The sequence below is a fragment of the Sylvia atricapilla genome, chromosome 5, assembly GCF_009819655.1.
Source record: "Sylvia atricapilla isolate bSylAtr1 chromosome 5, bSylAtr1.pri, whole genome shotgun sequence".
In the NCBI taxonomy this organism is placed as follows: domain Eukaryota; kingdom Metazoa; phylum Chordata; class Aves; order Passeriformes; family Sylviidae; genus Sylvia; species Sylvia atricapilla.
The window spans coordinates 46,707,147-46,733,247 of record NC_089144.1 but is presented as its reverse complement, the minus strand read 5'-3'; the positions used below and the strand labels follow the sequence as shown (position 1 = coordinate 46,733,247).

General features: G+C 40.4%; 1 protein-coding gene across 1 annotated transcript; it reads left to right on the top strand.

Annotated features, from left to right (window-relative positions):
• Positions 1 to 58: 58 nt before the first annotated feature.
• Positions 59 to 25,460, top strand: SLC5A8 (solute carrier family 5 member 8). Its single transcript, XM_066319361.1, has 15 exons — positions 59 to 395; positions 2,491 to 2,556; positions 6,499 to 6,550; positions 8,060 to 8,127; positions 8,970 to 9,124; positions 10,509 to 10,649; positions 14,979 to 15,108; positions 16,301 to 16,389; positions 17,685 to 17,797; positions 19,063 to 19,130; positions 19,427 to 19,513; positions 20,535 to 20,728; positions 21,873 to 21,976; positions 23,697 to 23,786; positions 25,300 to 25,460. Exons 1-15 carry the CDS (start codon positions 63 to 65, stop codon positions 25,413 to 25,415), a joined length of 1,806 nt encoding a protein of 601 aa, XP_066175458.1. The 5' UTR covers positions 59 to 62; the 3' UTR covers positions 25,416 to 25,460.
• Positions 25,461 to 26,101: the final 641 nt, after the last annotated feature.

Sequence of the window (26,101 nt, the reverse complement as noted above, 5' to 3'; positions counted from 1 at the left end):
AACAGCTGCCCCTCTGATTTTGGGGAACATCCTTGGTTCCAAGGGTGAGTTCCTCCGGTACAATGGCGCACTTCACCGTTTGGGACTATGTGGTCTTTGCGGCCATGCTGGTCATCTCAGCCATCATTGGCATCTACTACGCCTTCGTGGGAGGGGGACAGAAGACATCAAAGGACTTCCTCATGGCAGGCCGCAGCATGACTGCCCTCCCGGTTGCACTGTCCCTCACGGCCAGCTTCATGTCAGCCGTCACGGTGCTGGGCACCCCTGCTGAGATCTATCGCTATGGTGCCGTCTTCTGCATCTTTGCCATCACCTATGCCCTGGTGGTGCTGTGCAGTGCTGAGATCTTCCTTCCCGTCTTCTACAAGCTGGGTATTACCAGCACCTATGAGGTAAGGTGGGGTGGAAAGAATCTTTCCCCAGCTTTAGGGAGCTGAGGGGCTTCTTATGCCTACTTTCTACATGTCTGCCCTCCATCTTCTCTTCCCACAAATTCCCTGCGCTCTTGGCTGTCCTGTATCACCTCACTCCTGAGGACAGGCTGCAACCCAGTCTGTCCCTGAGTCTGCCCACGTTTTCTCTGCAAACAGGTGATGTTCAACCCTGCTGCCTTAGCTGAGGAGCAGTGTGTCATACCAGATTTGTTTCCTCATGCCAGATATGCAGTTCAGTAGGTGGATTAATCCTAGTGCGGCTTGGATTGTGACATGTCATTAATCATTTGTAATTACTATACCAAAACCAGAGCACAAAAGCATCTACTATAGGAATCAGAGTTCTCTTACCACATCACACTCCTTCCAGGTTAGTTTCTAAGATTAGGTGCAACCACGAAAGTCTCCCTTTGGCAGAGTATGTATTTGTGCTGTTCCTAGAGATTTTGAAGATATCCCTTGTCACCTGAGACTGTTTACAGTACTGAATGTCTTCTCCGTCATGATTATAGCAAGAAGCCAGCAAATGCTGTGTCTGAAAGTTTTTGTACTTCAGCTGAAATAAGGCTTAGCTGGTCTTCAGCCGGGCATGTAAGTTAAAGCTATAGCCATCAGCACAGAGACAGCTGAGTAGTGGGATAATCACAGGTCAAGTCTGACAGTTTTGGGGTGGGGAAGCATCTGGTCACTGCTTTCTTCTGATTCAGAATGTCTGTGCAATCTGTTTATCTTCCTGCATGGAGATAGTTCCTAGCCGCAGATTTGGAAGCAAACTGCTCTTTTTGCAGAGGACTTTGGGAAGGGAGCATCAGTGCAGGTGAAAGTCCTTGACTGGCTAGTCTGATCTTTAGCATTTTATTACACTGAACAGAGGCATTGCAGCCCTGGAGGAGGCTGCAAACAAGATTTTTGTCGCTAGATTTAGATAAGAATTCACCAACAGAAATCTCTGGTGTCTCCCAGCGTATTTTAATCTACTAATCTTTGGACTGTCATGATTATACTTAAATAGGGCTCTTAAATAAAGGCTTATGATCATTACTGGAAACTCACTGATTATCTTGGTGTTGAATCAGTAATGCCTATAAAAGATATATCTATTTGTGGACTGATTTCAGATTTTTAATAACCTTTTGTGTCTGTCCAGGAGTTCAAGACTGTTTCTTTGTGTGGACATGCTCACAGATCGCATTTTAAATGCTCAGTTTATGAGTGAACCTTTTGAGGTGCTTCAATGTTTATCTGTGTTGATTGAACTGATTTGTCAGGCAAATGAGATTCCTTTTGTACAACCACACAGCCAGAGGGCGTTTAGGACAGGTGGTGGTAAGAAATCTTCTCTACAGCACGACAGACTCATGTAGAAGTTGTGCTGTTCCAGGCTTATAGAAAAGTGAGGGTTCCTCTTTCACAAAAGGCTAAATTTTGACTTACCAGTACAATATATCTGGCTGCCTTGGGTGGTGCAGAAGGTGAGGTTAAAATGGGGAGAAGCTGCTGACCACTGAAAATCTTTTGTCATCTCTCACAGCAGTTCAGATGGACACACATAATGCCAGAGTTTCCAAACTGACTAATAGTCACAATGTTTTTTTTTTTCTCTTTGATTTCACAAAACTAGTGGGTTCTATTTTCTGGCTGCCATGTCATTGTCAGCTTTTAGGTTTCCCTGTGTAGAGTCGAGTTGGACTTGATGGTTCTTGTGTATCTTTGTCCCTTTGAACTTAGCATATTTAGTGATTTTATGATATGATATGACATCACTATCTATCTGGTGATAATATGTCCTGTTTTTTTTTCTGATTCTGTTGTACAGTGACTAGCTTATGTCTGCTTCACTTATTTGTGTGTTATTACCCTGTGGTGAGGTCTGTAAAGAAATGTCAAACCAAGTTGAAAGAGATATCAAACGAGGGGAATCTAGGAATTTTGGCCATTCATGAAAGCGTAAGAACTATTCTCTGCTCTTTCTGTATTGCTCATCACTTCATTCTAGTCTTATCAATATTGCCGAATTTCAATATAAGCATTTGTTTTTTCTTCTTTTTTGCAGTATTTAGAACTTCGATTTAATAAATATCTACGCCTCTGTGGAACGATCCTTTTCATAATACAAACGGCAAGTAAACTTCAAAGCTGTTCTGTGGTCCTCAGAGCCACCAGAATTATTTGGTTGAATGTAACTGGCTGTTTCCTCTGAGCAGCTGATGAGGTTACCACAGTGCCTGGGTGGCTGGGAGCAGGGGAAACAAAACTTCTGCTCTGCAGCAGTGAAGTGGGGAGCAGGTCCTGGGCTGCCTCCTGTGTCTCTGTGGGCACTGTTGTATACCAGAGCAGTCACTTGACATCAGCACCGTGCCAAGAGACGGCGACCCTTTACTACAGGATAGCAATGTGAAGAGCAGTCATTCTCTAACCTGCTGGAGAAACCACAATGAGTTCAAAATGTAAATGTGTGCCAATTATCTACAGTGGCAATTGTCATCCTCTGGTGTGTAGATTCTCAGAGTCTGACTAATTCTCACAGGTCAGTGAGCGGTGACAAAGCAGATTATCAGGAGCTGTCATTTACTTACTGCACAAGAGTTTGCACCACCACCACTGGAAAAACCTTAGGTGTCTGCAAACTAAGAAGCAGAAAATTACTGCCCTGGGGAATGTTAAACTAAAGCAATGTCTGAAATTATTGTTGGTATAGTTTGTTGAAAGTCTGGGCATTTCAAAGAGTCAGTACAGAACCACAGCTTTTAAATGTCAGTGAGCATATGTCAAATCCACCAGAACAAATATGTGTTCTTTTCAGGATTTAAAAGTGGACATTTGGGGTAATTCAAAGTAAGAATGACTATGCAATCAGAAAGCTTTTTAAGTTACATGCTTGTTTTTTGTCCATTTTTGTATTTTTTAAGGCACACCAGAAGTTACAGGGCAATCACACTTACACTACTAGTAAGATGGTTCCCAATGCAGTGCTCATTACTCACTTGAGCAGTTCTGCTTAGCTGGTTTTTACAGATACACAACCTCATGGAAAAAGTAGAGTGCTGGCATGTGTGAAACCTCACACCGTTTCACCAGCACATATGAAGACATGTCAGACAAGACAAGATAGGAAGTTGTGTAAGTTGGAAGAACTAATCAAAATCTTTGCCTGCAAAGATGAGAAAAATAATTCTATGCAACTTAAGTATGTGCTCAAGGAAATTAGCCAAAGACCTCTATGTGGCTTTCTCTGCCAAGCACTTACAATTTAACCTGAATAAATTAAATACTAGTGAGGAAAGAAAACCTCCCAGATTTTAATGGTGCAATTTTAACTCTTGTGTGAATATTAATACTTAGAAGAAGGCTAAAGAAAATGATATGAAATAATACAACTGAAAAAAATCTTACTGAAGAAGTGGAAAGATTGTGTCAATCCTATTTAAATTGACACAAAAATATGATCATAGTTTTAATGAATTTTGATTTCTGATGGTTCAAAGCTTCTGGCACTTATTTTCTGTGTGTGAGAAAACCACAAGTTCTCATGCTGAATCCCTTGAATTAACAGACTTGAAGAAGTACAAGTTTGATTGATGCACTATTGGAAGGAAAATTAATTAACTTGATGATTGCATCCAAAGCATTGCAGTCAATAGCTAAATAATCCAATGGAAACCAGTAATAAGTGCTGTATGTACTGGAACCAGTGCTATTTAATACCTTCATTAATGACATAGATAGTGAGAATTAGTTCACCCTCAGCAAGTTTGTGCATGACACCACGCTCAGTGAAGCACCTGATTCGCTAAGGGGAAAGGACACCATCCAGAGGGACTTTGACAGACTTGAGGAGTGGCCCCATAAAGTTCAACAAACTCATGTGAGAGGCCTTGCACGTGAATTGATGCAATCACAGATATCAGCATAGACTGAAGGATGAACTGGTTTGGCGCAGCCTTGCAGAGGAGAACTTGGAGGTACTGGTGGGTGAAAAAGTTGACACAAGCCAGAAAGTCTGGTCACAGCCCAGAAAGCCAGTTCTATCCTTCACCAAAAAAAATGTGGCCAGCAGGTTAAGGGAGGTGATTCTCTCTGTCTACTCCACTCTTGTGTGACCCCACCTGAAGCACTGCATCTAGCTGTGGGGTCCCCAACACAAGAAAGCCATGGACCTCTTGGAGAGGGTCCAGAGGATGACCGCAAAAATGGTCTTGAGGGTGGAACACTTCTCCTGTGAAGGAAGGCTGAGAAAGTTTGGATTAATTGTTGAACTTGGAGAAGAGAAGGCTGTGGGGAGACCTTATTACAGCCTTTCAAAGGAGGCTTATGAGAAAGGTGGAGAGATTTTTTTACCAAAGCCTGTAGTGACAGGACAAGAGATAATAGTTTTAAACTGAAAGAAGGCAGATTTCAAATCAATATAAAGAAGAATTTCTTTGCAACAAGGATAGTAGGATACTGAACCAGGTAGCCTGGAGAATGCAATGGCCCATCTCTGGAAGTTTTCAAAGTCAGACTGGATGGGGGTCTGAGAAATTTGATCTAGTGGAAGGTGTTCTTCTCCATGGCAGGGATGTTGAACTAGATGTTCTTTAAAGGACCATTCCCATGCAAACCATTCTATGGTTCTATGTTCCAGCAGCAGATGCTGACAGTCGCTGTATGGACAGCAAGTCAAACGTTGACTGGGCTAGACAGGTGTCAGGAGCTGGCTGGGAAGTGATGCAGGTAGTTCTGAGGAGATACTCACCAGGGACTAGTCAGGACTGGCAGCTTTCTTGTTACACAAGCTATATATGAAAATCTAGAGAGGACTCATAGCACTGAGAGAAACAAGCCTGCACACACAGTGGCAGGGAGTAGCACACAGGTAGGAATTACTATTTCCCCAATGACCCCCCTATCCTTTCTGGCATGTGCTTTTAGCAGATGTGCAGGAGGGGGTCAGGGCAATTAGCTAAGGCCAGGTGAAGCAGCTTCTCCATACTGATTTCCTCATTCAGCTAGAGGACTGCTCACTCCCTTTACCTCTTGGCTCTGTCCCCAGCATAGCCACCAGCCATGTGGTAGAGCTCCAGCTTGGGGACTGGTTTTGATCTGCTCAAAAGCCATGGCAAGTAATTCAGTATTTAGCAATCCTGCTCTGGTTTTCCACCTGTGCCTAGGGTGGACACTGCAGGAAGGGCAGAAGATGGATGATTCCTGTGTGATATCTGATTATGCTGTTTTTTCCATGCCCAAATCCCAAACCTGTAAATCAGAAAGTCAGAAGAGTCCAGCCATGGAAAACTGATGCATGTTAGCTCACAACCTAGTGGTGAATGCTATGCTTTGAATCAAGACCACTGACCTTCAGAGAAGTCATCAGCATGTTGGAAGCTGTATTCTCCTGATCCATGTCACAGCTGAACTTGTGGCAGTAATAACAGTGACAAAAAAAGCAAACAGGATTTAGAACCATAGACAAAGAAATTGAGGATATCAGTGTATGAATCCCATTGTGCCCACAAAGGTAGATGGAATAGCTCCTTGATTTGTCTGTATCTTTAGTGTGGTTGAAAATATAATCACGTATGTCTTCATTTACAGGCTGAAGGTTATAATTCCTTGTAACACAATCTGTAATGACTAACTAATGTCATATTTTGTGTTCTTACGCACACGAATTATAGCTGTATACTGAAAGGCATATTGATCTCAAGACTGAGAAAATTATAGCAATAGATTCCTTGACAAACCATGTGTAAACCTCATTAACTTCCTTTTGCTCTTGTTTCCTTTGCAGTTTTAAAGGACTAGAATAAATTAATTATAAAAGCCGGGAGAAGATGAAGATGGATTTTATATTTAAGAGTCCCTGGTATTTGGTTCAAACACTAGGCTGTGAGACTGCAGAGCTTAATAGCCTCAGACATTTGTCTTCTAATTGGAATTATTTGTCAACAGTTATGAATTTAGGAAATATAAACTACATAGATGCTTGAAAAGAAATCATCTCAGAAAGTTACTATCTTTCTAGGAACTTACATTTCTTTTGATCTTTCCTTTTTTTTTCTTTTTTTTTTCCCTGCTCTAGACTTTATACACTGGTATTGTCATTTATGCTCCAGCTTTAGCACTAAATCAAGGTAAGATGAGTATACTGCAACTATTCCTCTACTGATTTAATTTATTCCGCATATAGTATTGGTATGGTGGGGTTTTTTTGGTAATGCAACGCCTAAAAATATAGCTCAGGGCTTGACTGTGAAGTCTTTTAATGGGAGCTCTGTAATCCTAGTTCCTTAATCCCTGCCTGTAAGGAATTACAGAAGAGATTTATGGGAATACTGGCTCTTATTTACTCTACCTCTGATGCAATATCTGTAGATAGTGGCTTATTCAGAAAAGTTGAGAAGACTTAAGTAAATTTTGAAGGCAATGCAGGCACTAAAACCAAGTTTAATTCTTCTGGATAAGTGCTGTTCTTCAAGATGAGAGCAAGGCAAAAGTTCTGTAAATATGATTTTGGGCTGCCTGGAACTGTTTAATGTGGTCTTTCGTTTTTCCAGGAAAAGCAAATCAACAGCAAAGAGATTGTTAACTTAAGATGTTTATTGTGATATTAACAAAGTTAAATATTTCCATTTTCTACTTTACAATGACTTTTTGATTTGAAAATGAGCCACATTGATTTCTAAAAGGGCAAAAGCTTTTCTATGGAGCCAAATTAAACTTTTAATCTGACACCATTAATTTGTTCATTTTGCAAGAAAAGGGAAGAACAAAATGCAAATAAAAAATTAATCATTTTGGCTAGAATCAAGTCACAGTTTTCTACTTATTGAATGTCTTTTTTTACCCTGTTCATTGAACAAAAAGGAATAAAAAACCCTACACTCTCTGTACTAGTTTCCTCCAGTGTATAAGTCCCTCAGGTTTTGTGACTTTGATATTTATATTTGCCTTGCAAATACATGCTAAACCAAGCTATGATTTAGCTGGTTCCTAATTAGAATAACTTACATTTTTCACTAGTTTTGTTTCAATGTTTCTCATTAGCCTGAGCTCTTTGTCAGGGAGCCCCCTGATACCCTGCCTGGCACCAGGTGAGCATTCTAAGCTGGGGCAGTGACAGCCTATATGTCAGCCACAGCATAGCACAGTGTTGCACAGTAGAAACATATGATCCTTAAGAGAAGGAAGAATAAAATAAGGGCTTTTGTTCTGACACATTTCTTCCAGACAATGCCTGAAAAACCTTACCTCTGTGGAGAGCACCCATACTGTTTACTTGCTTAAATCCCTGCCTAAGGGCTCAGTAGCAACTACACAGGTCTTTCAAGGAAGTATATGTATTTTAATACTTTCCTGAGTTAGGACATATTGGACATGTTGTTTGGCAGTGTTCACATTAAAGGCAAATAGCTTCCTACATCCTGAAATAAATCTCAGTTTTTAGTGGTTTGCAAATCTGTAACAACTATTTCAGTTTTAGAACTGGTTAGGGTGAATCCCATGGTTTAGACACACTAATCTTTTAATTTCCATTTATACCTTGTACTTTTGCATTTAATTTATTTCTAGCTTATAATTGACCTTCAGTGTTTTGTCCCCAATGCCTCATTCATAGCTGGTGCTATTTCCCTCTTTTTCAGTCACTGGCTTCGACTTGTGGGGCGCAGTGGTGGCGACTGGCGTAGTCTGCACCTTCTACTGCACACTGGTACGTGGGCCCTTCAGTTGAGAAAAAATCTGTTCCTTTCACCACTCACATCACATATAGAATTTATTAAAAAGTAGCCTGATAATCAGGTTACTCTGTGGAATCACATTTTACAGGTGTAGACACCAGACCATATTTATCCAGGAACCTCTCTGAATGCATAGGCAGCCATTATGCAACTGAAATATTTTTTGTTATGATACACTCAAACTTCTGTTTTTGTTGAAAGAATAGCAAAACAGGTAGATTTCTCTTTCTAAAAATCCTCCTGTGATTTTTCTTCTGATCTAGTAGGGTTTTGCTGTGCAACTTGTCAAACACCTCAATGCAACTGGTGTGTTATTGAATAGGGTCACTGAAAATAGCATGCCACAGGAAGAGGTTGGTCTTTAATTTAGTGTTAATTGACCAAGTGTCTAGAAATTATGAAACGGAACCTCAGTGACAAATTTATTTGCATATGGTGGTTTATTTTTATTCAGATGATTGGTATACCTTCTGGAGTTAGTGGTCCTGTATATAAGTAAGATAAGCACTGTCTGAAAATTTATCTTTTGATACAAACTTCTGAATCAGGTTATGTGGTGAAGGAAATTCTGGATTAAACTGTATATGGCCAAAGTAAATTCCCATGCACTTCACAAAAGGGCCAGGATGTCTTGAATAGGTTCAAGAATACAAGTTCTAGTGACATCAATACAGAATTAGTTCCGTTAAAGATGAAGATGAAATTCATCTATTACGGATAATAACAGATGGAATTGTTTCTGTTAGTTGAATGTGAGTGCAAAGCAGGAGTGCTCATGCCTTGTTGTACCTGATAGGTGCTGTTTCTCTTGCAGGGTGGTCTGAAGGCAGTGGTGTGGACAGATGTTTTCCAGGTTGGAATCATGGTTGCTGGATTTTCATCTGTGATTATACGAGCTGTGGTGGTTCAGGAGGGAATTGGACACATTGTAAATGATTCCTACCATGGAGGAAGATTAAACTTCTGGGAGTGAGTTTGTACTTGCAGAGGATGTGCATCTTTATTCCTACAAGTAGAGCTCATGTAACTAACTGTGAAATTAAACTGCTACTGAAGGAGTTGTGACCCAGTTTCTGTATATTTTTAAACAAGCTTACCTAGTTTGAGGAATATTTTTTAGGTTTCACACCATGCAAAATCCTGGAAAGAGAAAAACCTTTTTACTTTGTTGAGTAGTTTTTTTTAAGGATACATTTGGGATTCCACTGAAAGAGAATGGTGAATAGGAGAGCACATTTGTATTTATAATTACAATTTGCCAAGAGCTGTTTTGGCATTTCAGCAACTGGACCAAAACAAATGGGAAAATAATAGTTTTTGCCTAATCTGAAAAAGAGAATTGTTTTTCTTTTCCCTGAAAGAAAAAAACAAAAGTAGTTTTAATAGTATTTTACCTGCCATTATTGCAAGTAATCATAGCCTAAAAATATCATTTAACAAGTTCAAGAATATTCAGTCTGGCAATGTTGAATCAAAGACCATTTCAAGTGAAAAGTTATTGTACCTTTGATGAATACAAGATTCTTCTGCGAACCTTCACCCAGTGCTATTAGTGAAAGTTTAGTCTGACAAGTATTGCAATTTGTCCTTTGTCTATCAGTTCACAATATTAATCAGGTTATTCCGTAAAATTCTTCACTAAATTCTTCAGTAAGTAATTAATCCATGGGTATTTTTTTCTTCTTATGAACAGCAATTTATTTCATTCTGTTTGGCTCCTTTGCAGTGGTTGTACCATACTGATTCTTCCCCCAGTCACAGAGTTCACAGATGGAAAAAAAAAAAGGAATAAAGGATGAATTGGTGAAATAATACTACAACGTTCACCAAAATAAATATAATTTATTGCTATATCTGTTTGATTTAAAAATAATAGTTTTTAAATTATGGCCACCTAAAATCTGCTGTTTACTTAAAGCTAAACCAGCAAAATGTTTTATAGACTGTCTATCCACAAAGGCTGGGATTGTCAACACACTTTTATGCTGGTGTTAGACTGATGTCCCTCTAGATAAGCAGGCACATTACACTTTTTACTGCAGCATCATTTCATCACAACCATCACAGGCATCATACAGCTTTACATAAGACTGTAGTTTATCGGCAAATAAAGCTTCACCTTTGGACAGTTCAGAGTATTTCATTGGCTCGGCTTATCAGCTCTGAGTTTTAAAATTTGCTTTCTGTGACTTCACAGAAAGTTAAGAGTAACTTAATGTTCAAAATCTGGCCAAATTAAGAAAGTTTGTATTAGAACAAGCATGAAGAAATTATTTCTTTTAAGCATTAAGGTCTTTACCTATTAAGAAGACTTTCATATTCTGAATTTTTTCTCTTTTTCCTCTCATTGTAGCTTTGATCCGAATCCTTTGCAAAGGCACACCTTCTGGACGATTGTTATAGGTGGGACTTTCACGTGGACTAGTATATACGGGGTTAACCAGTCTCAAGTCCAGAGATACATTGCATGCAAAAGCAGATTCCATGCAAAATTGTAAGTCTGTCTGCAGTTACTGTCTGAATTTAGCAGTGGCTGTTATTTATAAGAGTGATTTTTTTAAAGGAATGTGAGAGTATTTTGTCTGTATAAATTGCATTTATAAAGGCTAACAACTTTTGCCTTCTGTTTTGTGGACCAGGTAGAAGAAATTTTGCACTATAAATACTGGTATATGAGTTACATGTGATTGCTGTATGATTGAACTTTGTTCCTGAGTGTTTCACTGTGCCAGTATTCTCATATAGAAATAGCTGAATTAAGTCTATGTGCAACTTAAAGACCAAATATTATAGTACTTATGATGAAGTCATATCAAAACAGTATGTTGAATTGCTGCTCTACTAAACCTAAATCATTGTGTAGGGATTTTGTATAAATAAAGACTAAACAATTTTCCCATGACAATGAATATAGGTGTGAGGAAATCCAGAAATTACTTATTCAGTGATAAAATTGCTGAGTAATCATGTATTTTGTGTTCATAATAATAATGACATATTTTTTAGGGAATTAACTGTGGAAGCTGGCAGAGGGTTATGTTTTCCTTGAATGTAAACATTTCTGATGGGCCTTTACTCCAGAATGGAGTATATATTCTAGCTCTATTATCTTTTCTTTATCTTTAGTATCAATCCCTTAGTTCACAACTCAGGATTTAAGAATTACTAGTGATCTCATGAAGTTCATTTACAGAAGATATACAGAAGCCCACATCATAACCATAGTCCCTATACATTCTGTCATTCTATGGTACAGTGACAGAGAAGAAGCTTTATGAAGGCTTTCACTTCATAAAGCTAGCAAAATACCACAAAATCGTGCACCCTTTACAACTGAAAGATTTTGCTTATATCATTAAAGAAAACCTGCTTTTCAGCCATTTGTGCTGCAGACAGGAATGTGTTGATGCTCATTATCAGACACATCTCCAGTGTTCCCTGCCACATCTCCAACATACCAGATCGCTTCTCTGCAGTTTCTGGCATGTGGCTGGGTTATAGGTTCTTAGCATTGAAGAGGCTGAAGGCACATGCACAACTGCCTAGAATGATTGCTTGTGGGAGAACAGATGCATGCATTGCACCAGATCTGTGTGCCAGTCAGGCTGTTTTTCCCAGTACCTGCTCCACTTAGAGCTGTGCCCCTCTCTTGCACCTTCCCTGCCCTCTTTGAGAGCAGAGACACCTCCAGTGTCTCAGAATCAGTGTGACCAAAGGGAATCTGACTCCATGTCAGCCTCAGGGTAGGTTTTCTGAGCTGTTGCAGCAGCTTTGGCCAGGGTTGGAAGTTATCCGGTTCTGTAGGGGGTTAGATGAAATTTAGGCTCTCATATTAATGGTTGCGGAGCCTTAATCAGAAGAGCCCCGTCATGCTGGCATGGGTGGTTGGACTCCATGGCATCTTGCTTGTGCTTCACTTGTGCAAGATATTTCTTCTGCATGGAGAAATCATTTTGCGTAATCATTGCAGCTTGTCACAACTACAAACACTGATATTCTGTGGTGACGATCTAGTTTACATTCAGATGTAATTAAACACATCTGACAGGTCATGTTGTTGGCCTGTATCTCTTATTGTCATTTAATCTGTACATGGAAGTGCAAAATGTCATCAGGTCAAAGTAATAGGGATTTTTACCCCCATGCTTTTTAAGTGACAGCACAATAACACATTAGAACTCAGAAAATAATTCCTTCACAGATCCCAACTTGCAGGTTTTGGGAAGGCCTTTAACAGCGGCATAAGAACAGGAATTTTCTCAGGCTTTGGGAAGGGATTTCACCCCATTCAAGAAACACCAGTAGGTAGGAACACGTTCTGTCATCTTCAAACACTCACTAGGCAAATTAAACATAATGCTTATATCTGAATGATAAGAGGCACTCAGAGCAGGAGAGCTAAACTGTCAGAAAAATATGGGCTACTAACGCGCATTTTCCGCTACTTTCCTTTCAAGGTCATCAGCTGGCCTATTTCAGTGCTGACTGCTCAGAGCCAGCCTGAAACAAACAATTGAATATAAGCTTTCTGCAGTCAAAGTGCCTACTTCACCCAAACTCCACCCCACGTTACTCACGCAGAATTAATGGAAACACTTCCCTCCAATAGTGGAGAATAACAATTGTTATTCTCCAGTGCTTAGTCATAGGGTGTACCATGAGCTGGGATATAAATCAGAAGGGAAAAAAACCCAGCTCTCTGTCTAACACTGATGCAATTTATAAACAAGAATTGCTTAAAAACAAGACAAATTATTTTGCTTCTGTGTGTTTCTCTTGACTTTCTAATCTTCACTACAGGCTCTAGATTAATTCTTCTATTACATCAATTCAAGAGAGTTGGATTGATTTTACTCATTGGTTAAATTTTGTGCTAAATCAGTTTCTGGATATTGTATATCAACATAGATTATGCCAGTGCAGGAACAGCTTCTGCTAAGTGGATGCAAGACATCCACTCAGTCCATAAGCATCTGTGAGAAGAGGACTGCTTAATTTCTATTAAATTAGAGAGAAATATAAAGTGCTGTTGGTTCTGTGTTTAGACCACCCCTAATTGCAAATACAAGGCAAAAATGCAGAGTTCCCCTTACAATGTGTAAATCAGCTTTTATTTATACAGATCTTTTTAAGAGTTTGCATTGTGCTTGCCAAAAAAACTTTCTATTAGATAAAACTGATAGTTCAATTGGTTAACCTACATTACGCCTTTCTGAAAATGTCCATTTCAATGTCTAACAAGGCTTATAAAGTTAGGTTTACTTCTTCATTCATCCTGCCGGTCCTCTACAGAAATACAAAGGCTGTTGTCCCTTGGGAACCAAAAGCACTAAAAGGCCTCCTGAAGCACTGCAAGCATGGATATATTTGCACAGAAACCAAATGTCCTCCCTGAGGGGGTCTTATGGATTGGCACAGGTGCAGGGTATGTGATCTGTTAGGAAGTTAAATCACCATCAGTGGTACACAGATAACCAGGAGGCAGCTGCCAGAAAGGAGCACCGGTTTTCAAGGCCTTGCTCCCAGTGACTCTATTTGCTTATACTCACCACTATAGGTGAGAAAAACTTTGTGACCCTGGAGGTACCAAGAATTTTGTGACCCAGGAGACATCAAGAGCTTAGAAACATTTGAGAGACCCAGAGACTTAGATGGAAAGCAAAAGCCCTCACAAAGCAAGGAGAACAATGTGGTTTCACTGCCAGTAGAAGCTGCCTGTTGTATGGCAAAGGCAGCATTAATGCCTGATGAAAACACATTTCTGGTCTCACCGTCAGCTGAAGCTGAAGCTTGCATCAGGACATGGGGAGGTGATGGAGTTTCTGGATAATACCAGACTCCAAGTTGTTTAGTTACTAAGGGGGAAGTCGTGGGCTTGTTGAGAGTCCATGCTCTCTGGAAGAGGCAGCCACAGGCAGTTCCAGACCAGGTCTCAGGCTCCAGTTTCTCATTGCTGCTTCCCACAGAGACTGTCTCAGGGGGAAATGGGAGATTTGTAGCTTTACAAGGACAAATCCAGCATTGTGTAAGCATGATACTGCAGCTTGAGAGACAAAGGAGTGAATGCTAGTGCTGACTATTGTCGCAGTGGGACACAAAATAAAGATGCTTGACTCCAGTCAGGAGGCAGTAGAAATCAGAAGACTTTATTTACAATTCATTCAGCTCTTTTATAACATGCTGTGCTAAGAAGGCACGTTATTGGTCTATAGAACTGATGCCTCTTCCGTTGGCTAAGTAACTCGTCTGTTACTGTTTGCTAAGTAACAGAAACAGCAAACAACACCTGTTGTTATGGGAAAAGAATATGGTTTACACAAAGTTGTTTTAAGAAAAAGAAAACTGTTGGAAAAAGTTTCCCTTGAGAAGAGCTGGCAATTCTCAGGCTCAGAAAATATTGGGTCCACAGACTATAAGGTACCTCACACTTGGATCTGGGGCACCCTGCCTTACGAATCTGCTTGGGGTTTGTCAAGTTGTGTGGCATGGGGGAAAGAGCATCTTCTGGCCTGCTGCCTGCAATGTGCAACTTGTACACATGGTGAAATGTGGGGATTGCTGTATCACTCCCACCATTTCCACTGTCAGGGGACAAGTGCTCAGACTGTGATACCAAAACTAAAAGTGTCATTTGTATGTTTAGAAATGTGATCTCACTGTGGTTGAAATGCTGGGAGTCATATGGTGACTCCCTTGCTGGCAGGCAGTCACTGACCAGGGGGCTCTCCTGGGTGCAGGCACGAGCGCTTCCTTGCTTGGCCTTAGCAGGATCTTTTGTGGGATGTTGATCTCTAACTTGGTGTTTCCATGTGTGTTGGTGCAGGTCCCTTTACATCAACCTGGTGGGACTCTGGGCGATCCTGGTCTGTGCCACACTGTGTGGGCTGGCCCTCTACTCCATCTACAAAGACTGTGACCCATGGACGGCCAACCAGGTGTCAGCACTTGATCAGGTAGGGCCTTCCAAATTCTGGGGAAAGGTGGTGGAAGGGTATCCTTCCTCTGCAGCCATAATAACCACACAAAGGTAGTTCAAGAGTCAGGGCTTTGGAAATAGTGACATGCTGGAATCCTGTGTCAGGCTGAGACCGCAGTGCAAGGGAATAACCTGGAGAAAGCAGCAGATCCATCCTTGGCACTGTTCAATCCCTGCATTCCCCAGCTCTCATGGAGCTGCAAGTCCCTCAGCACTTGGTAAGGTGACCAGCAGGGAGAGCTGCAATGTGGAGAGCACTCAGTCCATCCACCTCTGAAATGTGTGGGGTTTTCACCCAAAATGGGTTTAGAGGTGCCAGCATGACATGAAACTGCTTTGACGAGAAGTGAGTGGAAGAGAGCAGCAGTGCCCTTGAGCAGCAGCCCACACACTGGCCAGAGCCAGGGCCCAAGGAAGTCAAATAAATTTTATTTGTATGTTTAATCTTAGGATAATCACAGGCTCTGGATAATGCTTCAATGGACAGTAGCTGGAAAGCCAGGAGAAGAGCACAGACAATGGAGCACCTGAGGCAGGACCACTTGGTCTTTGAGAGTAGAATAAAATAAGAGCCAATGTGGAAACTGGAAGGAAATTAAGTTCTTCATGTTAGTCAGATTCGTTTGGTAGAAGATGGAAGCAAGATACTAAAAATAGCAACTTGTCTGTGAAAAAAAAATTGTTCACAGGAAGAAAATCTTAAAATTCCTCTCTCTTTCCAGCACTCAGTTCTTGCAAACGTCAAAAAATGGTGCACAGTTTCCAATAAGGAAATTGATCTCAGGTACCAATATCTGAGGTTATTGGACTGTATATAAACCCCTTTTTGTGGAGTCAACAGCAGAAAAAGCATCTCTGGCACCCAGCCCTCACAAGGGAGTGATGTACTGTACACATGACCTGCTGCTCAGCCCTAGCTTGCTCTACAATTGTCACTGGAAACCTATGTCCTGATGGCATAGCACTCCAGCTAGGTGGTCTCAACAGACTCTCTGTAGCTCTAACAGACATTTTGGGATTGATTTTCTTTGTAGAAAACAAATAAAGAGAGCAAGATAGGACATTAAAAATTAGAAAAGCTGGACAGAATGCTAGTGAGAAGGCTGTAAAAAACAATACAGTGAAAAATTAGGGCAAGATGGTAATACTTCTTAATCTGAATTTTTCAGCTAATGCCATACCTAGTGTTGGATATCCTGCGTGATTTTCCAGGAGTACCGGGACTTTTTGTGGCTAGTGCCTACAGTGGAACATTAAGGTAATTTAATAATTTGGAAACTCCTACCTTTTTTTCTCTTTTTTGTTGGAGGTAAAATTGCATCTATACTAAAACTTTTGTACTTACTTCTTTGTCTAGTTAATTTATATTCTTTAAAAAAATCACCATGACCTCTTTGCTGATGCAGCTTAAAAATCCGTAGTTTCCAGTGTTTGGGTCCTAGGACTCAAAGCTATTTGGAGTTTCCTACTAACAACATGAGGAAACAGCTAGCCACATGCCATGTAAAACACTAAGCAATCCTTCTCTGTGCTTTTGAAGGCCCTCTGCTATAGGAATTTTTTGAGTGTTACAAATGGGTGGTTACATTAAATAGCTACAGTTGGGGAAATTTCCTATTGCTTATCTTTAATTTTCCAGTTTCAAACCTGCATAACTTCAAAGTCATCTGCCTTTCCTCATCCCTGATCTTTAGACACTTCTTTTCCAGAGTTCCTGGGCTTCCAGTTGTCTTGAATGAATTCCATTAAGCAGCAACCAGTGTGTATTTTTATTGTAGGAGACTGATACCCTTCTGTCCTGTACTGAGGAGTGCTTTGTTTAGCTTTCCCAAGGAGTATCTTTAAGAAACATTGCCTGTCTCAAGGAAGGCTCTGAACAATAGTAAGGAGATAGAAATGAAGAAATTTACAAATGGGACATCAGAATAAATTTTTTTATTCTGAATACTTGTAGCTACATAAATAGAGGGAACAGCCAAAATATTTGTTTCACATGCTGAAGAAAAGCTGGTGGCTTGCAAGAGCAAGGTACATGCAGACAAAGGATCACCTGGTTTGTGCCTTGGAAGTGCTGATTTCTCTGATCCCACAGGGAGCCTACAGTAGTTTGGTTTGGACTAGATGCCTAATTTTTAGGTGACCATAATTAGATTATCTGAATCCTCCTCTGAGAGTACATTAAAAGTGAACAGTGATGTGGGAATTTTAGCTACTCAGATACATACTTTAGATCGTTTGTGAAGGTGTAATGTATACTAGAGGTGTTTACAGCCTAGCTATATGTAATTGATATTTCTATTCAGTTCTCCAGGCCCAGCCCGACTTTTCATCAGTAGGTGCCTTGACTTCACAAAGATTATTACTTTAAACATCTTTTCTAAGCTGTTAAGTGCATTCTCTGGAATGATAAGTTATTTAAACCTATGCAGCAGTTACATTAGTTTTCTGACACTGTTCTGGACGGTGGCAGTTTCTCTGTGCCAGTAACCTACCTGTTATCTATGATTTCAGTTTTTAAGATATAAAAAATTGTGTAAATCTTGCCTTCTGTAGTACGGTGTCCTCCAGCATCAATGCTCTGGCTGCTGTGACTGTTGAAGATCTCATCAAGCCCTACTTCAAATCTCTCTCTGAAAAGAAGCTGTCATGGATTTCCATGGGGATGAGTATGTCTGGAAAATATCTTCTCTGCTTTTGCTTTACAAAGTGAAGGTTTGATGGTGTATGTCAGGAGTAAGTCATTCACACCAGTGGGACTGTGTTGGCACAGCATTTGGGGGAGACAAGATTAGCTGCATAGGTTTTACACAAGTAGGGGATGAGTGAGTTTAAGGAAAAAAAGGAAACCATCTTGCTTGGTCTTTAATGAGGAAAGATGCACTGCATCTATGTTCAGTACTGATCTGCAATTCTGCAAAGCCAAATATCTCTGACTGTAAAACCTGCTATTTTTCTTTCATCTGTCAAAAATGAGAAGCAAAGGAAGCTATTTTGAATGTTTTTAATTGATATGCAAGCAATAGCAATGTGTCCCAAAAATATCCCAGAGAACAAGGAATTTTACATCTTCTCTGATGTCACTATTTAGTTCCTCTGCTTAATGTAACTCAGAGAGAATCAGAACTAGACTGAGCAGATGGTTTAAATTTGGGAAGTGCAATTGCTATGTCTGCTACTTGTACTGTCTGTGACTAGCTGCAGGTGTAGCCCAAGGAAGTAAGAATGTAGTAAGAACAAAAATGCCTCAGTGCCAACATGGTGTCCTAGCCTATACCAGGGAACAGGGCAGACTGGTGGGAGGGTAACAAGTGTTAAATATTTTCACATGAGAGAATGTGCTGGTTTCTTAAACATTGCAAACAATGCTTATGTGAAAATTGTTTGTGGTATCGTGAGTTGCCTGACACATCACAATGAATAGTGAGATTAACCTCTTGCTAGAGCAGTGAAACTCATCAGGGCAGAGGTGGAAAAAAACAAGTAAGCCATTGTTATAGTTCTCGGAAAGAGACAGTAAGTCCTGGTGACCTGGGATGTTCTCTGTCACTGTGCCAGCTCCCAGTGATCTGCCAGCATTTACTCTTTTGCTTCCTCGACTGAGAATTGAAAATCATTGCCTCAAAATAAGGAAAGGAGTTGAGAAATATGAACAATAAGTGGGTTATTGACACTATGGCTATTCCATATGGCTGACATTTATTAACTAATCTTCAGTAATACACAGGAAAAGGATTTAGTCAAGTTTGCATGATCGCTTCTTAGTGTAAACAGAAACTTGACCTTTTGGCCAGTTCAGACTCTTAGAAAAACTCTAGAGGTTAGCACGTTTATTTGGGAGATGTTGGGGCCATGTTGGGACAGACAGAAACTTTTCCATCAGTGATTTTCAAACTTTGGGTTATTTATATATTATTCTGCCTTTCACGTGCAGGCCTGTTTTATGGTGGAGTCTGCATTGCTATGGCTGCAGTGGCATCTCTTCTGGGAGCCTTGTTGCAGGTAGGTGTCAGACAGCTTTTTTATGCCCATGTTGAATGACCCTGAATAAATTACATAAGAAAATAATTGCTGAATACCATTATGGGATTAGTTTTTTATTCTTTGTTGGGTACTGAAGTGAACCCGCCCATGGCTCAGCTTGTGTTTTAAGCATCCGTATATCAAACCCTAGCAGCTGAGTACACACCACTTAAAAAAGTCTCATAATTTCTTTTTGAGCATCTTCTCTACTTGTCACTTTGGAGGCTTTACCTTCCTTGCACAGCACCTGACAGCAGAATTTGTCCCTTCCTCAGGCAGCACTCAGCATTTTTGGCATGGTTGGTGGCCCCCTTTTAGGACTGTTTGCCTTGGGAATCCTCTGCTCCTTTGCAAATGGAATTGTAAGTAGAAATTTAAAGACTTGTTCATCCAAAATTTGTTGATCATTTTGGGCATCTTTGTCCCACTCTCTCACCAATAATTTGCTGTTGGGCAGTAAGGGAGATGTCTTTGGTACTTTCCATGAGGACATTTCCCCTTGCTCTCTTTGTTCCTTATCCCAAGGAAATGACAAACAGATCTGTATAGGAACTTGAAATTCCATCCCATGAAGAGATTTACACATCCAAACAGGGGAAAATAATCTGAATAAAAAAATTTGATCAGGATTTCTTGAAACTAGTTTTAGAAGCCGGGACAATGCATCTTGAGATGTAGCTGAACAACCAGTAGGCTCAGAGAATGCTGGCCTGTCTGAGCAAAAGGGAGTCAGGCCAGGAAAATGGGGTCTAAGCACTTACAGACCAAATTGGGGTATGAGAGTGCTTCCCTATTGTAAAATTACCATTTCCAGAGGAAACCTTTTCCATCAAAGCAGGATTTGACAAACTTGTTAATATGGTCCATGGTTTAGTCTCACAGGATCGCTGAATAGTAATCCTGCTGGGTTTACTAATCACTGATCTTTACCTCTTTGCAGTTGCAAATTTTATATATATGCTAAAGTAAAAAAATAAAAAAAATTACTAGCTCTCAGCTAAAACCCAACCTACCTCTGATGTAAGAGAGACTTGTTTCCTAGAACAGGTCACATGAGAAAATGGAAGAATTGCTTCTGTGTTTGTTTAAGGAGGGCCTCAAATAAAGCAGGATTTTTCCATATACCTTGCAGGCCAAAATCATCCTTTGATTGTAAAGACCTAGTGGCCAAATAAAAAGAGATATGCTCAGGAGCTGTGAGAAAAAACTGCATTTCCCTAAAGGGGAATGAAGTAAACTCCCCAGCACTTCCCAACTGTATATTTAATTTCTGCTATGGAGACTACAGTTTAGATTATCTTGACTATTTCTTACTCATCTAATTGTTCTTTCAAATATCTTTTGCTTTTCATGTAAATCCAAATTTCACTTTTTGTTTTGCAGGGGGCATTTGTGGGTCTTGTCAGTGGCTTCGTTATTTCACTTTGGGTTGGAATTGGATCTCAGATTTATCCTCCACTTCCAGAGAGGACCAAGCCACTCTATCTCTCAACTGCAGGCTGTAACATAACCTCAGGAAATTTAACATCCACAGAAATTCCATTAACAACGATTTTCAGCACACCAGGTGCAGAAAGGTACATGATGAGCTCAAGTGCAGTAACAAAGCATGTATCGTTTTTTAAAGAAATACAAACATCTGCAGAGTCTTTGGGTTTCTCTGTTTTATCTACCACACTGTTTGCGATGCAGCAGTTTTCTCTGATTTTTTTTCCTATCAGACTGAAGTTTGTCTGAAGTATCCCACAACAGAAGTCAAATTTTCCTATTGATCTGAAAAGCTTGAGTTCAGTATTTGAGTTCAAAGGCTTGGACATGCCTTACTGTGGACCACAGTTTAAACAAAGATATAATTTATAGTTATTGGATTAACTTCCACAATCTGTCACATGAATTAGAGTAAATGGCCGTTAAAGGGCAAAATTATAGTTAGCAGCTCTACCAACAGCAACTGTGAAGAATAGTTCTATTCAGTACTTTCAGAATGGGCACAATCTAAGGGATTTCCTCTGCTCTGCAACTGCCAAATATCTTACCCTGGATGATCACAATTAAGTTTATCATGAATGACAATATAGGGAACAGCAGGAACAGAAAGAAGTTGAAAAAACACATTTCTAGGGTTTCCAAATCCTTACACCTTAGACCATTGTACAATCAAGAGATACCCTGACACACACCTGGGTGCCCAACATCCGGTTTCAGATACCACACCTCTCGCATGAGCCCTCCCAGCGTTGCTCCTGGCTGCTGGGAAGCACCTGTTGCAATAGAGCACGTAGTCAGGAGAACAGAATGAGGTGTAAAGACAGTTGCTCTACTGTTTCTAGCTATTTAGAGCTGCATGGGCTCGACTGGTCGGATCCTTGTTGGGGTTTTTTGTGTCCCATCACCCTTGCCAAAGAAATTAATCTCTTCATCTGGATAACTGGAGTGTTCAGCTGTGAACTAGATTCATAGCAGAGACAGGACTGTCCTGTTTTACCTGCTCTGTCTCATGCATTGCCTCACTGTACTGACTAGCCTTGTCTCTTACAAAGGATTTTGTTCTCCAATTTTTGGAACAAATTTTCAGTGCACATATGATTGTATGGAGGTAGCTCAAGATTACCAGGTTGCTTGGTTCAGAAGTATCTCTGTATTTATACACTGTTTGGAAACAAATATTTTCAAGTTTGGAACAGAAAAGGAGAAGTTAACACTTTTTCTGCTTTTTTTCAGGCCTGCCCTAGCAGACAACTGGTATTCCTTGTCTTATCTCTACTTCAGCACGCTTGGGACACTTGTCACAGTAGTTGTGGGAATAATTATCAGCCTCCTAACAGGTACGAGTTTCAGAGCTGTGATTGAATGCGTCTCAGATCTCTTTCAAACTGAGATGTCCTGAGAGCCAGAGGAAGTGCCAGTAACGTATTGCAAACACTGTGTAAAGGTTACCATCCTAAATCAAATTTCCTCCCCTCAGCACTTCTGCATCCCACTCCTGGTCTTTTCTCACAGCAAAAGTTACTACAAGTCTCTAAGGAGAAAGAAATTTCGGCATATTTTTAAAGCTAAAGGGCAAAAAAAGAAGAAAAGAAAGAAGACATCTGTCTTTCCTTTCTTATTAGATGCCTGCAGGGGGTGGAGGTTTAAGACTTGTCCCTGGACATGGCAACAACTCTGAGCAAGGATATACACCCATGCTTCTAGAGGACAAAATCAGTTTTACTTTGAGTGAGTTCAGAGCACTCACGGGTTGTTGTCTGCATCCATAGAGTGCATGCTTCTCACCACATTCCTCAAGAACATGCCTAAGAGCTGCAAATCCTCTGCATGAGTATTTTAGCTTCTTTCTCAGTTTCCTGTACTTTCGTGCAAAGGGAAAAAGCAGCTTGCCATGGGTAAGCTTGTCATGGGTAAGAGTGGGGAGTTCAGTTCTAGCCCATGACCTCACTACTTTTGCATCCAGGTCAGATGCAAACTACACTTGTCATTCACCTCATGCATGGCAGAAACAGCAAAAAAGCAGTTGTTCTCACAGCTTTACCCAGTATCCCCAGCAAGATTCATATAACAGCCATCATCTTTGAGGCTATTAGATTTCAAATTTTTAGACTGATCCACAACTGCTCCAGGACTATGAAACTCCAAAGCCAGTAGACAAACTCACTTCCATTAACTTCTCTATGCCTTGCAGCCTATAAGCACAAATTACATTTATCTCATTTTCTTTTCCTTCTTAGTTTTTAGAAGATTTGCTCCACACTTTTTTTCAAGCACATGCTCTTCCCATTGCTATAGTGATGCTTGATCCCAAATTTTGCTTTTTGCCAGGTAGGGATCAGGTTACCTGTAGGATGTGAAACAAAGCATGAAAAGCAGACAATTCACTAAATCCGTATGAGAAATACTCAGCCCAAGAACAGAAGCACAAAAGAATTAACCCAGGCACAATGTCACCCTGCTTTTCATGGAGCAAGATTCCATTTAAGCCTCAGGTGGCAAGCAGAGCTAATTCCTCGCACCTACATCTCTTTTGTTTCCCTCCCAAGAACAGCTAATCTATGTCTTAAAATGCCAAGACATTCCAGTAATCCTCATCCCTCCATCTTGGGGATACCCTTAAACAATTCACTATAAAAATTGCTGGTGAGTTTGGAGACAGGAGTCTTGCTGACAGGGAGCTGAGAACTGGAGCTCAGGGTTCAGGGTAGCACTTAGTGCCACAGTTCCTGGACTGGCATAGTCCTAGACATCATTGTATGCGATTCATTCTTTTCTGGTGATTGCCAGATTGAATTTTTTCAAAAATTGGAAATCTGAGGAGGATCTAAGAAACTGGGAAATAGCTAAGGCCTTTCAAATAGACTTTGAGGGATCATTTTATATATTGAGAGGGGCAGGGTATACACCTTTGTAAAGAAATGATCCCTAAGGTCTGTCATTGCTTTACGGGTTTTGATGCACGCCTGTCCTGCATGCCTGGCTTGGTGCCCACAGCTGGGGTCTGACACATTGTTCACATATGGAAAGCTGGCTGAATGAAACTTGCCTGTTTTGTAGGAGGACTAAAGCAGAATACGGATCCTAAATTCCTGCTGACCAAGGAAGATTTCCTGTCCAACTTCTCACGGTCTGAAACTGAGAAAGTAAGTGTAGTTGTGCATCTGTGATTTAAATCAGTCTTTCCTCCTGGGGACAAAAGCAAACAAATTTTCTGGATTACATTTTTTCAATCAGGATCAATAGCACCTGATGCTGCCTGATAGGACTATCTGCTTTAAGGCAGTAGCAAACCACAAGGCAGGTAGGAGTAAGGCAGCTGCCACAGGCAAGGAAGCAGTTTTGCCACAACTTAACTTCAGTCAGCAACAGAGAAACAGCTGAGTAAAGGGACAGTTTTCTCCATGTTTCTGCTAAAATACTCCCTAACTGGCCTCTAGGAAGCTGCCCCAAGGCACACCTTGGACTCAGCAAAGCTTCCTTTGTTTATGAGCATGTGTTCTCTAAGGTCTGAATTTTTTTGTAACTGGCTACTGTTTGGGAGAAAACATTTCTAGTCAGTGTATCTGTTTCCTAGCTCTCATCCTAAGAAAAAAGAAAAGGGGAAATATTATTGGGTAATAACATCCCTTAGAAGGGGGAATACGGGGGGATTACTTTTTTTAAAAATATACTACACATAACTTTTCAATAAATATCATCAGCTGAACATTCAAGCTCAGATTTGTTCAGTAGTTCAGACAATAATCATATTTCTAAGATGGTCCAGCTTGCAAAGTGTTTTCCCTCGATACTGACAACTCCTTCTAGAATGATCAGCTTCTGGATAAGAATACCAGTGAAAAAAAGGGATATTTTACCATACTATTGTAATGATGTTTGACCATGTCAGTACTGGAGATCAACTATCCAGTTAGTGTCATTCACTGTCTTTAATGGGTAAACATCTATTTCCACTATCTGTGAATTTAATCCCTGAAGTCTTTTGAAAAAAAAAAAAAAAAAACAACCAAAAAACCAATCCACCATCGACATGGAAGCTAATGTCCACAGCCGTACTTATTTTATGCCTGGAGTCAAAAACAAGTATCTGTCTCTTATATAGCTAAGAGCTGAATAACAAGTGCTTGGCATCACAAATAATGCAGAAAGCTGATGAGATAAAATCAGGGCTAAGCAACGTTCTGCACATGAAGAGCTCAATATCTCATTCTTTTTAACAGAAATGCAACATCAAAGCAGTGATGCTTGTTAATCTGTTCTTCCTGTCACAGATGGGGCAAGGATGAAGGGTTGGGAGTCAGTAGCTCAAAGACCTGGTGGTGACAAATCACTAGACATGAAAACAATAATTAGAACTTTGCACACCCAAAATGACTTTATACAATTTGCTGGACAAGAACACTTTGTAGGACAAGAACATTTTACACAATTAGTAAATTACCTTACGCAATACAAAACTTTCCATGCCCCTAGAAAAATACTATCTACTGCAATGAGTAAGTATTTGTGCTCTTTCAGCAACCAGCGTGTTTTCCTGCAAGGCACCCTGTATGTCAGGCCTGACTCTGCTGGCCAAAGACAGGTCAAAGAGAGGAAGACTGTTTCTTCTGTTTCACAGCATGGGTTTTGTGTTTTGTTTTTTAGCCAGAGAAAGTGGAAGTGTTGAACTGGAAGCCGTTTACCATGAATGATGAAGGAACTGACAACCCTGCCTTCAGCCACATTGAAATGGATGTTGCAAGTGACAAGAACAAAGTCAATGGTCTTCATATATGACACAAGGCCATGTCAACCCACGAGGACAGCTTTGTTCATGAAAAGCACTGTTGACGTTCCTGTTTGGGGTCAGTTACAAGCTCTGCTGGGGTCATGGGCAGGCATCTGCTGAGCTTTGTGGCACTATTACCTTTGCATGACCTTGACATTAGTCAAGAAAGGAATCAGTTTTTTCTTGCACTTCCTCACTCTCTCACTGTGTTTATTGGTGACAGAGCCTAAAGCAATGTTTCTGTGTGAAATATTTGCCTGATATTCTTGAGCCTCCTGGAAAATATCTGCTCTTGATCTCATTTTAGCATCAGAGTTAATTTTTTATTTGGGAAAGAGTACTGTTTTCCCAGACATGGCTTTTTTTTTTTTTTTTTTTTTTTTTTTTTTTTCTTTAAAGACATTGAAAGTATGAAGAGATTAGGGTGTGGGACCTTATCAGATTGCGAGAAACAGTGGGTCTTTTTTTTGTATGGGAGCTGTATTTAGTGCTATGTGGTTCCTCTGTAGAACTGATTCTGAGAGCTTATTTATTTTGCTGGTTTTGTCATGTGTGTTCTTTGTAACCCACTTGTTTCTTGTCTACCTGCACGTTCTCTGTGCTCACTGCTGGGAGCTGCAAGAGTGACTTTGGTGATGGTGGAGGCCAGAGTCCTTTGTGCCCCATCTCCCTCTTCTCCCCTGTCTTGCCCTTA

Bases quoted from the DNA above. Each gene is read 5' to 3' on its own strand.
- SLC5A8 (XM_066319361.1), top strand. From the start codon at position 63: ATGGCGCACTTCACCGTTTGGGACTATGTGGTCTTTGCGGCCATGCTG. The intron at 16,390-17,684 runs GTAATTTAATAA...TGCCTTCTGTAG, and splicing joins GCCTACAGTGGAACATTAAG to TACGGTGTCCTCCAGCATCA. The intron at 23,787-25,299 runs GTGTAGTTGTGC...AGAAAGTGGAAG, and splicing joins GTCTGAAACTGAGAAAGTAA to TGTTGAACTGGAAGCCGTTT.